General features: G+C 39.3%; 1 protein-coding gene across 1 annotated transcript; it reads left to right on the plus strand.

Moving 5' to 3' along the window:
- Positions 1–1236: 1236 nt before the first annotated feature.
- Positions 1237–7875, plus strand: LOC112567518 (ficolin-1-like). Its single transcript, XM_025244213.1, has 7 exons — positions 1237–1373; positions 1576–1659; positions 3286–3397; positions 3934–4055; positions 4424–4520; positions 7025–7189; positions 7625–7875. The coding sequence occupies exons 1-7, from the start codon at positions 1371–1373 to the stop codon at positions 7873–7875; spliced, it is 834 nt and encodes a 277-aa protein (XP_025099998.1). The 5' UTR covers positions 1237–1370.
- The last annotated feature ends 5601 nt before the right edge of the window (positions 7876–13476 follow it).

Genomic DNA, 13476 nt, shown 5'->3' on the forward strand with positions numbered 1-13476 from the left:
TTTTTCTGCAACAGCTGATGGATATTTGTAAACAATTTGTCTGATATTCTCTCGGGTTGAGGCTTAGTACAGATGTTACTGACTCTGCATAGCTGGTTACTATTATTCGTGGCGTTAATGATGACTTGGATGTCACCCAGAAGCTGCTTTTGATGGAGTCAGTAAAGTTTCCAAGCTCTTAGTTGACAGTATTGACAAACAACAATGACTTTAATGCAAGATGAGGACGTCCTCCTCGCGAAGTCATTCGTTCTGTGAGACCACGGTAGCTGTGAAAGGAACTCGAAGTTTATTAAATCTTGAAATCATGGCAAAACAAACGTGTATTGAGTGAGTCAACATAATAAGTGAGGGAAATATTAGCGATACGCAAGTAAGGTTCATGTCAGGACAAACAGGACACAGACGAGCACGTGACGTCAGAGGCACGTATGCTTTTAGTTGGTTGCCTGTGTCACGTGACTCAATGTCTGTGACGGAATGATCGTGAAGGTATGGTCTGCGCATGAAGACTGTCGTTACCGCTGTGTATATCGTCTTGACCGTAACACGAGGTGAGGTCGACAGTTCACAAACGTGTGGTCATCAGGTGTCGCTGGCAGTGAAGTCAATGGACAAGGACTAAATGAGCTTTGTCCATTTTCTTTGCCGTCAGCAAAACCTGATCGTCATACATAGGTCAACCGTCGTCCACAATTTGTTTTATTGTCCAGATTGTAGAGAGACCTATAACTCTTACAATCTTTTTCTCTGTTGCAGCCCCTTTCTAGGTCTTGCATGATTAAAAAACAAAAAGCAAAAAGCAAAAAAAAAAATTATTAAAACTGCCATTAGTATTCCCTGACAATATACATATATCGACCACTCGTGTAACATGTCTGGTCAGCCATTCACAACACAACACCAAGGAAAACTTTTAGATTGCCTGTCCTGGACATGGAAGCAAGACCCTCAAAGTACTCTATACTTATCAGTGATCTTTTCAATTTCTATCAGTAGTGCCTTTCAAGGACGGCAATAAGCCAAAGAAAAAAAAGTTGCACGTGAGCTGCTTCAAATATTGTACGATTTGTGATGTGGACTTTGTCCTTTTTAATCGTTATTCGAAGGGGAACAATATTAGATGTCCAATCTTAACGTGCAAGAAAATGAAGTTCATCAACAGATGTTTACATCATCTGCTGCTATCAGATCTTCAATTTCTAATTATCTACAGCAATCAAAATAAAATGTATCTCTCAGATCGGTTTCCAGCGCTCGCCCATCACGTGCAGTAAATGACTCATTGGCAGAAGGCTCGGTACAAATGGTATTTAAGAAAGTGAGTCCCGACGATCACCTGTGTGAGACTGTGGCGCCTCCTACGACATATGGTGAGTTGACAGGTGAACATGTTAAGAAATGTTAAGAGTAAACAATTTGAACTTTCATTTTATTATATTAATAGCTTGTGCACACTAGCAACTACACAAACAGCAAATTACTGTTGACAAGACTTGGAGCCTGTGTTTAATTAAAAGAAATAAAATCATAGAAGAATGTTTAACTCATTTCTGTCTTCCATTATTCGTACAGGTGGTTAACAACATTGACGACAATGATTTTACCCTTCATAGTTCTTTGTGTGGCCTCTTGTCTTCAAGCCCAGACGAGAGGAAGGTATGTCCTGTGTGTCAAGGGTGGTCATAGTAAACACAAATATGTTGTCTGACATGCTGATAATGTGTTACTGGTGTAGCTGAATGTTGTGTACAGCACATTGAACTTGTAGGTTACGGCGTCTGGATACATTCACTACATACTGTTACACGTCATCTTTGTAAGAAACATTTGAAAGATTATCTTTCTGATAGAGTTTTATATTTCTACAGTTCCTAAATATCAAACATCGTTAAACTAAAGTAGAAATATTTTTAATAATACCGCTGCTAACAATAATATATATATATAATTTTTAAGGGTAACATGTTTCCTTTAAATAAACTGTTTTATTTATATTCTAGTAAATAATTGTCTTTCATCGATCCCTCTCTCCGCGTAGTTGTGGGTCGTGGTGTGCTACGAGGGTAGTGTGGTACAACACCTGGGGTTGTGGGTAAACCATGGAGGTGTGTAGGTGGCCTGCTGTCTGTCTGCCGAGACCAACGCTTAGCCACTTGCGTAGTTCTCCGCTGTTAGTCTCGGCGAGCCTGAACAAAGAATGTGACTAAACCGGAAGCTATGTACACGCGTGCCTCGTTTTAGCAGTTAATCTTAAATGTGAATAAACTCGAAGCTTTGTACATGTATGCCTCGTTTTAGTTGCTTAACTGAACACAAATTATTTGTCCAGTATAATAAGTTCGTGCTGAAATGAATTAAAAATACAGAAGGGAGAAAAATCCTGGTTTATCCAGGATTACTTTTAACGTTAATTACTTCCCTTTGTTAGCCGAAAGTGTGAGCCAATCAGGTGTTTTGTTATGTTTTAAAATAGTTGACCATGCGCCATTTGTACAGTAGTTGAGGGATACTCAATTTCACATGGATTTTTCTTCAAATGCAAATTACAAGAAAAGAGTAATACTTAAACAATAATATCTATTTAATAAAATACGTGTGTTCTTGCATTAAATGTTTAAATATAAAGTAGAAATACTTTTTGTAAGAAAATTTCAAACTTTTTTGACATTTTTTCGATTTTTTTAATCCATACCATACTGCTACAATATTTTCTCTTTTGTTTAGTACAAGAATACAAAACGTTTTATTGTTATAAATCACACCATGTAATACTTTTTAGAAAAACTCAAACGATGTGTATAAGTCGGTTGTCTTTATTAAAAGTTGTTCGTTACAAATATTCAAAAGAATTCAACCGAGAGCTTTTCAGCCCAAAGTCAGGCGCAGCGAAAGAGAAATAGTTCGTTTCGATCATTCTAGTTGCTTGTCAGGTGAATATTGCTTATTTTAAAATATTATTGCAGTGGACAATAACATTTTTAAATAACAAACAATAAAAAGTGTTAATTTCTAAATAAAAAAATGGAACCGATTCAAATCGACTGCTACTTTACTTCAGCAACTCTTGTTCGATCTCTTTCTTTTCACACACATCTAAAGAAACCCAGACTAGGATACACAAACACAAATTCTTTTTTTTTTATTGTTTAAATCTTTTTTAAAGATGCTCACGATCTCAGTCTATCAAGCACTCACAGATATTTAGTGTGACAGTCTCATACAACTTATAATAGCACTGTCACTGACACTCTGATGACAGTCCATGATGAACTCTTCCTGCAGTGTCCGCAACAAACAAGTCATGCTACAGTTACTTGCCATGGTCTACTCGCTGTTCGGCTTCAACAGTCTCAGGGATGCCCTGTGACCTCAGGACGTGACCCTGCTTTTACTGGTGAGTTTCACGTGACCCCAGACTTTCGCTATAGCGTGCCACGTGGCGTGCTTCTGTCCCACGATGTGTCATGTGACACGTCGTTTACGTCGAAGGTGGTGGAGACGCCGTACGACCTGACCACGCTGCTGACTGGCACCGCGCGACTCGGTGCTGATAAGTGGGGGCCTCCCTTCTCGGCCAGCCGACCTGACACTTCTGCTCACGGAACCGCCATCCTTTCATCCGTCGTTTGTGGACTGGATGATTAAACTCAACAACACTGATGACGTGGACATGCACATTAAGTTTATTGACACCTACGGCACATACTTTATGTCACGAGTCTGTTTTTTTTTTTTTATATATACTTACCAGAGGACTTGCAGAAAAAACCACATTATTTGTTAATAGACTTTCACCCCCACTGCTGTGCTACAGGTCAATTAAACTGTGACAATACCGGTGTTGTTTGCTGCGCTTTTAGCTGACTATAGTGCTATACAATGAGTAAACATTTTGATGAAATTAATATACAAACATTTGTACGGAAACAGATTCATGTGGAGACTGGAAGACAGAAGGAGGCAAGTCAGGTGTCTACTTTATTCAACTGGTAAAGTACAGAGAGAACCTGAGAGTGTGCTGTGACATGGACTCTGGCAGTGGTGGCTGGCTGGTATGTCTTTGTGTTTGTCAGTGTGTAATTTGCTAATTTCTTCAAAAATAACTGTTCTTAATCGTTAGGCAGTAAGATATATTTTAGAGTAAGGGATCAAAGGTTGCAAGTGTACATCCGGGCTTGAAGTCTGCATGTTGTTAATGACTGTCCTGGTCATCTGTCCGTAACATGGATCCCAGGGACCAAATGTCTGTACAACATGTCACAACTTTCTTGTCGCAGTCAGAAACAATCGCTGAACATTTTCACAAACCATCTTTACTGTTCCCAGCTGCTAAATGACAAATGTTGACCAAGCACTAAACCATAAACAAACGACAGAGTTCCTATGTTTCCAAGGCAACAACCTTGTCTGTCACCGTCAGGTGTTCCAGAGACGCACTAACGGCTCCGTGGACTTCGACAGGAACTGGACACAGTATGAACAGGGCTTTGGTGACATCACCGGGGAGTTCTGGCTGGGTGAGATTTCTGTTTAATCTTTCTCTCACTGTCTTGCTCGTGTTTTACTCAAACGAAGCTACTCTTGACTTCTTGCTAAAACTGTTCAATATTTTATTTGAGAAAGGCACCTTCCCATGCGAATGGTTCAAATCTATCATAGTACCAATACATAAAAAAGGAAATATAAACGAACCAGAAAATTATAGAGGAGTGGCACTAACTAGTGTTATTAGTAAAATTTACACAGATATATTGAATAGGACATTATCAAGATGGGCAGAAGCAGAAGAAAAGCTTATAGAGGAGCAGGCAGGCTTTAGAAAAGACTATAGTACAATTGACCATTTCTTCACTTTGTTTGCTATAGTGCAGAAGCATTTGCTAAGAAATAAGAAGATGTATGTTGCATTTGTGGACTTTAAGCGAGCTTTTGATTCAGTTAATAGAAATTTGCTCTGGAGTATTCTGAGAAAGAATGGTGTGAAAGGTAGAATGTATATGGCTTTGCGGGCAATATATAGATCAGTTTTTGCATGGGTTAGAGATAACTCTGTAACTACAGACATGTTTGAATGCCCTCAAGGAGTCAAGCAAGGCTGTTTACTCAGTCCTTTAATGTTCTCCTTCTTCATTAATGAACTAGCAATTGAAATAAGCAAGGGAGGTAAACATGGACAGTTAATACCTGAGGCTGTAGAAATTTTTTTACTATTGTTTGCAGATGATGTGGCTCTTATTTCGAATACAGTTATTGAATTACAGAATCAACTAAATTTACTGAAACAAGAAGCAGATAGATTGAAGTTGACCGTTAATTTGGATAAAACTAATGTTATAGTTTTTAGGAAGGGTGGTTACCTCTCCTCCAAAGAGAAATGGATGTATGGTAATTTAGAAGTTAAAGTAACAAATAACTACAAATATCTGGGAGTATATTTTTCTACTAGGATGAGCTTTACTACAGCATGGAATGAATTATGTATGAAAGGAAAAAAAGGAGTGATAGAAATTCTTAGGGTACTTAGAAAGCTGAGCTCAAATAATCCATCCATCTTTTGGAAACTCTTTGACTCCCAGGTAAAACCAGTGTTGACATATGCTGCAGAAAATTGGGGCTTATATATAAATAACCCTATAGAAAAAATACATACATTTGCAATTAAACGTTTTTTAAATGTTCCCCTGCACTCTTCAAATTTGGTTGTATATGTGAAACTGGTAGATACCCCCTGTACATAGATACTTACATGAAATGCATAAAATTTTGGCTACGCATCCTTAAGTTACCCATAACAAGACTTTGTAAACAAGCTTATGAAATGCTTCACCAGCAGCATGAGTCTGGAAAGCTCAACTGGATATCTAATATAAAGAAAGTACTTTCAGAAAATGGGTTTGGGATAGTGTGGGTCAACCAGGGGATGGGGGATGAAGATATGTTTCTTTCAGAATTCAAAGACCGTATAATATGTTCCTTTAAGCAAAACAGACACGCCAACATGGAGAAAGGCACAAAATATGAATGGTTCCTATCATTTAAAGATAATTTACAGCCAGAAAAATATTTATCGATTATAAACAATAGGTGGAACAGAAGTGCCCTAGCTAGACTTAGAACAAGAACCTTAGGTCTTAATGCGAATAAAAGATGGTTTGAAGCCCCTTTGGAATTACATCTAGGTTGCCCAGCTTGTGGAAAAACAACTATCATAGAAGATGAAGAGCATTTCATGTTTAGGTGTCATTATTATAAGATCCTTCGGATGAATAACCAACTCTTCAAATCACATACTGTTCAAACAATAGAGGTATACCTCTCCCTTTCTAACGAAAAGTTACTGAAATGTTTAGCAAAATTTGTAGCTGAAGCTAATAAGACGCGACTAAAAGAACTCCTTAATAAAGAAATAATAAGTAGAACAGAGATTAGTTAATTAGTAGGTTTGTTGCAATAGAGTTAGAACATGTAAGATTAGTAGTGTGTGTGAGGGTAAGCATGTGTAAAGTCTCACTCTCTGATGGCCAAAGAACTAATACAAAGAACTAATATATGGAGATGTATATGTGATTGTTGTAAAATATGATGCATTGTGTTATCACTATGTATAAATACCCCATGTCAAAATGACTGCATGAGCCATTGACATTAAAAAAATGTGTCGTGTTGTGTTGCTCATGTTTTATCTTTAATCGACATATAAATATGTCTGGTAGATTATAAGGGACTAAGAAGGTTTCTGCTTTTTATGTTTTTAAAATATTCACATAATGCAGTTTTTTAATAGCTTTACTTGTTATATCCCGAAAAAAATAATACTTTTAACGAATTGCTCAAGCGAAAGAGAAATTTTTTTTAATACTGTTGCAGATGACAAAACAAAGCTAGTCCAGTACTTAAAGATAAAGATAAATGTACAATGAACCATCTCATCTCTCCGCTTTTCTCAAAATTCTGAGTTAAGGTTTTTCAGATAGTATGATGTTTTGACACTTATCGTCTTCACTTTGATTCCATACTTTAGGTTTGTCAAAGCTTCACACCCTGACCAAAGGGAGACCCACCCGACTGCGTGTAGACCTCGGCGAGGTGAATGGACATCGTCACTACGCTGAGTACTCGACATTCAGGGTGGGCGGTCCTGAGACAAACTACAGACTGACCGTGTCCGGCTACTCGGGTAACGCGGGTACGTGTGTCTAGTAAACAATATTCAAATGTAGCAGTAATACTGCTTAACCAATTGTTATTTTACAGCTTGTGTGTACAATAACCAGCTATGGAAATGATGTGTTAATAAACGTTTGTGTCGACTCTTATATTGTCTTTCAGCACAACTCTCATGACTACAACCACATAGACACAAATCAGTTGGTACAATGCACAACATTTGATGAGCGACATCAACAAATCAGCTGATAAAATGAATTGCACGAGACTAGTGACATAAACAGCAGAATGCACATTCTACATTTGTTTTCTGTGATTCTTTTTTTTTCTCTTGTTTTCATTTGTGTTCGTATCGAGTGGGCTACTATTGATGAATTAATCCAACGAGAAGTTTTTTTTTCCTTTCACATTGGAACTTTATAACTAATTTCTTACTATGTGTGTGTGATTACAGTTGACAGCTTGCAGTTACACAACAACCAGAGTTTTTCAACGTTTGACCGAGACAACGACAAGTGGTCTAACTCTGGCAACTGTGCCGTTGACCATCACGGCGCCTGGGGGTACAACTCGTGTCACTTCACCAACCTCAACGGCCGATACAAGGCTGACGGCGCTAGGGGTCCTGACGGCGTCAACTGGTTTTACATCCACAATGACAGGAGGAGCTTCAACTTCAGCGAGATGAAAGTACAACCAGTGTAACACCGCCTTGTCTCCTGTACTCTCACTGCTTACACCCTCAGTCTACTGTACACCACACGTGACACTCGTGATGTCACCTCAGTGCAGATGACTGGTCTCGTAATATTGGAGAATATAAACTCAGTGCATCCTGTTGTCCCTTAGTTGTTTACATTGATGATGTTGCTAAAAGATTCTAATATACAAAGCTTAACACCTTTGATTTTTATTAATGAATTTAGCATATTAATTGCTCGTAAACATGTCATGAACTGTAGTGATATATAATAGTTTATACAACTTATGTTAGTGTCACACGGTGTCAAAAATATAACTGTTAACTGTTAGTTTCATTTTCAAATAATACAGAAAAACTGATTGTATGGAAGACTGTTGCTTACTGACGACAGTAATACATGACACAATTTGCATTGTACGAAAAAGAATTAAAAATAAAGTTTAGTTGATATTATGTTGTGAAGCTTACTCTATCTTGTCTTCCATGGATTCAAGCGAAATTTCACACTTTGCCAGACCTTAGAGCAAAGCCTACTTTTTAGATAAACTATTAATTGTAAAGAATCAATTGGCGTTTTCATTAAAGTAAACAAAATTGTTAGTTGTATTGTTGGTGTGAATTTCAACATTTGACTACATAAAATAACATTTTTATAATATATACTAATATACTTGTGTCGCTGACAGTAACACGTAGTTGTGTGGACTGTGTGAACTGTCCCTTGATTCTCCCCATCCGCGCGCACACACCCACAGACAGGTCAGCACAGTACGGGACGCCCAACACTGACAACAACACAAATCGCCGACACGCGACACAGAGTAGAACACAAAAATAGTTTAAAAACTAATTTTATTTACATTTAGTCTCAGAAGGCTCTTTTTCTTAATGAGCACATAAAAAACACATAAGTGTAATAATTATGATTTAAACAAAATATAACTGATCACTATGACAACAGATTAAACCACAAGAATGTCATCACAGTAAATTAGCTGGCAGTTCAGGTGTCTAGCAAAGGGAGGTAACACGTTAATGCGCCTGTCACCATGAGAGTGAGAAGCGTTGTCTTGGGTTCGTATCTCCACTTCAACCTCTCTCTCTCTCTCATTCGACTTTTTTCTGGATATAAGCTATTGAAAAAGCTGCAGAGAAAGTGTATTCAAAGGAACATACATTGAATACTAACTAGACCTCAGCTTGTAAAAGTACGTGTACGCTCTAGGACTAGTCTCTTTGACCTCCCTTTAGTTGAAATCAAGGTTATCCATCCTCTTTTGTAGTTTCTTCCCACCCTGCTTGAGCAGCTCAGCTGCCACACTATCAACACCTGGCGACTTTCCTCCCTTCACACTGTGTTCACCTCTCTCGACCTCTTCCCGTAGGTCTGGTAGGTCTGCAGGTTCACTGTCTGTAGTCTGTTGTCTTCAGCTGAAAGTTAAATAACTGAGAGAAGCCTGATGATATTTTACATCGCATTTTGATAAGCTTTTGTTTCTTGGAGTGTAGAATATTGCATTATATATACATACACATCTAAACACATAGCTGTGACAACAAAACACTACATGGAGTGTAGAATATTACATTATATATATACACATATACGTAATGATAATTTTTGGCTACAACTCACTACACGGTGTGTAAAATATTACATTTATATATATACGTGCACTCATCTACAGAATGATTGTTTTGGCAACAAGGGAGGTCATGACTACTGTACTTTACTACTCGGTTCCCAAATTATCTCCCTTTGATCACTTTTCACAAGCTGATCCATTTCCTATTTCTTGATTCAGATCACGTGCTGATCAATGACCAACGTACATGCAGTTAATTTTACACATATGAGGACACACAGGCAAGTGACTATACATGCCAATGTGCAGAAACCAGCAAACTAAAGGTCAGTCATCCCCTGACCTTCTCAGGTGAGAAGCGAACACGGAGCCAGCTTGACATGAGGGTGGAGCCCATCTCCTGTAGAGAGAGAAACAGGAATCGTCAGGGAGCGTCGGTTGTCGGTGTCGGGTCTGCTGTTTGTGCGATTAATGTTTATGTTTGGCTTCGACATTTGTGTAATAGATCGGTACGATTTTCTTTTTTATCGTACTCATTATTAAATGTAAAAATTACAAAGAGGAATAGCAGGTAGGTATGTAATGACATGAAGTCAAATGTTTCAATGAATTTTAACATTACAGCATATAGAGCTCCGCTTTTGCAGTAGTCAAAACACTCGACTATAACCACAAGAGCCAGAAACTCAGGGTTCACATCTCGTCTCGGGACACTGTACATAACACTAGTTCGAATGGCTGGGCGTAAGGGGTTTACTATGGGTCGCCATAGTGTGAAAGGTGAAAGCAGGAGATAAAAGAACCAACGGGCGAGATATCATCCTGTTCGACAAAGTGGGAGGGGATCATTCCGTCCCTTTTCCCTTGTTTGGAGTAAGGGAGAAGCAACAGTGGTCGGTGTAGGTGTTGTGATACGCCTAGAAGTGGTTCACGTACCTCGAAATATCGCCTTTATTGCAAACCGCATTTCGAGTAGGTGATGTAGATGTTTTGATTCCTTTTTAAGTGGCTCACAGGTATCACAATCGTTTGTTTTCCCTTTCATAAATATCTCTGATAATTAGAGATATAAAAAAATAATAGATTTATGAGACCTACTCGGAATTAACACTTTACATTAATAAATCTATTTGTTATCAAAAGTGTGTAAGCAAAACTAACGGGAAAAAAACAATACAACAATTTTATTTCAACCGTTTAGCTCATCGTTTAAATCATTAGAAAAGGACAGTAGGCTCCATTGAGTCTTCACTGCGAGACCAGTCATCTGCACTGAGGTGACATCACGAGTGTCACGTGTGGTGTACAGTAGACTAAGGGTGTAAGCAGTGAGAGTACAGGAGACAAGGCGGATGTTACACTGGTTGTACTTTCATCTCGCTGAAGATGAAGCTCCTCCTGTTCATTGTGGGTGTGATACCTGTTGACGCCGTCATGACCCTCGGCCCCATTCGCCTTGTATCGGCCGTTGATGATGTAGTAACTTTTAGTTGACACACGAGGTGTACCACCACCGTTGTCTCGGTCATAGTTTGTAAAACTCCCATTGTTGTGGTTATTCATGCTGTACCCATAAAAATGTCTATATACACGCAACTTACATAGGAGCATACGTACTCTGTAATGTAACAACCTGAGTTAAGGCCAGACCACAACTGCAGTCTATGTTCATGATACGTACGTGGCGATCTTGCTGGTCCAACTGTGTGTCACCTGTTGTCATCTCCGTCAGTAGTGACAGCAGTGTGAAAAGCTAATCCTAAATCCGTCGATTGGTCGTCAAGGAGAGTTAGTTATATGCATTTTCTTAACTCAAAACGTAAACAAAAAAACATAGGCTTACATTACTATTTATTATTGTCGTGGTCTCTCGCAGGACAGATTTGCATCCGCGAGCACAACTGCAGTCAAACATTTAGCAGTTATTCAACAAGTCCAGAGATAATGCTAATCAGTCCATGAAGAACGATTTTTTGTGACAAATGAACATTATAACCTCGCTGAATGTACATCACCTGTAACATTCCTTCTTTCCACACAAGCGTATCCACTCAGGGCCTTCCTCCCTACAGACATCACCAAGCCTGACTGACATGATGAAGACTAGAAATACAACTGTAACAGATCCGCTCGTGCAATGAAATTTTTTGTGAAGCTTTACAACACCACTGACTCAACCACCTGCATCCACACAAGCGAAAAAAGGAGATATTAGTAATAATGACATGCAATTACGGTAAAGAGCCAAATCGTGTGAATAAAATATATACAGCTATGAAAGTATACAAATCATGCACACTTATCTTTGCAAACTCTCGGGATGTCGTGGTTGTAGAACCATGGACATGTATCCATTGTTAAATCTACTCAACTGCAGTCCTTACAATTATTCTCTTCTCTTGCTCTCTCTTTCTCATTTTACGGACAACTATCATGTGTCAGCGCACCGAGGCCTACTAGAGCTCATTACCAATTTAAGACCAAAATTGACATATAGCTTATTAAAATTAAACATTTTTTAGAGAATTTGTTCTCTGTCATATCGATTGCACACTGATTCAGACAAGAATTCTGCAGCACCTCTTTCTTGTCGTGTTTGCTGTTTGGTCTCAAACTCAGTCTGTAACACCTTCTACCATCTACACCACCCTAGCCACAGGATCCATTCTAACGAGATACGCTAAAACTACAAAGTTTCGTAAGGTTGTAAGTGGTGTCCAGGTGCTTCCATAACACATTCCAGTAGCCAGCCACACTCGCTGTCTCACCTGATAGAGTTTGTTTAAAACTACAGAAGTATATAGCCTCCAGGTCTTAATATTCATTATCTCTTAATAGCCAACCTAAAATATTCTGTCGATACAGCATAACATCAAGCTATACGTTCACACTCTATGGAAACAAATAAACTCTTTCGTAATAAAAAATAAATCAAGATAAACAAACATTACAATCTTAGAAATAAACCCGTTGAATCCAAAATAATTCATAATAATTAATCTATCTATTCCTCTTCGTGCATCAGGTTGTCCACACAAGGCCTCAACCAGAGTCCGTCACCGATGTCGATCGGCTGAAACCCGCTCTAGGTGACCCCATGTCCAGCCCTTTCCCTTTCATCTCCCTTTCCACTGTTCTTCTCCAAGTTTCCTTTGGGCGGCCTCGTTTTCTTCGGCCGTCTGGAGTCCATCGTAGGGCGACTGTGGAGAGGTCTGCTGTCTGCTGGCGGAGCACATGTCCAATCCATCGCCAACGCCTTCGTTGAACCTGCGTGGTGATGGACTCGGTTTCAGTTCTTCGGTGGAGTTCTTCGTTGGTGATGGTGTTTGGCCAAAAGATGTTAAGTATGCGCCTGAGGCATCTGTTTTGGAAGACGTCAAGCTTGTTACTGATGGTTTTGGTCATCTTCCAAGATTCGGATCCGTAAAGGAGGGTGCTGATCACAGTTGACTTGAAGATTCTCAGCTTGATCTTCTGGCTGATGTTTTTTGCCTTCCATGTGCTCCTGAGTGAGGTGAAGGCCTGGCTGGCTTTTGCCAGTCGGGCTCCAATCTCCACCTCCACATCTCCGGTGTTTGACATTTTGGACCCAAGATAGGTGAAACTGTCAACTTCCTCAATCTCTTCTCCATTTAGTTTGATGCTGTCTTGGATTCTGGCGTTCACTCTCATACTGTTAGTTTTGTTTGTTTGGTTTTTTTTTTTTGTGCTGACCTTCAAGCCAAGGTTTCCAGCTGTTTCTGAGAAGGCATTTATTGTTTCCTGCATGTCTTGGTGGCGGTGTGACAGCAGGGCAATGTCATCAGCAAAGTCCAAGTCTTCCAGCGTTGTTGTTGCTGTCATAGACATGGTCCATCTGATCCCTCTCCTCTCACTGTCGGTTGAAGTCTTCATGATCCAGTCCATGGCCAGGATGAAGAGGAACGGCGACAGAATGCAGCCCTGCTTCACCACAGTACTGACGTTGAAGGGCTCTGTGAGCTCCGTGTCACAGACAACCTGGGATTTGAAGTCGCT

The sequence above is a fragment of the Pomacea canaliculata genome, linkage group LG7 (genome assembly GCF_003073045.1).
Source record: "Pomacea canaliculata isolate SZHN2017 linkage group LG7, ASM307304v1, whole genome shotgun sequence".
NCBI lineage: Eukaryota > Metazoa > Mollusca > Gastropoda > Architaenioglossa > Ampullariidae > Pomacea > Pomacea canaliculata.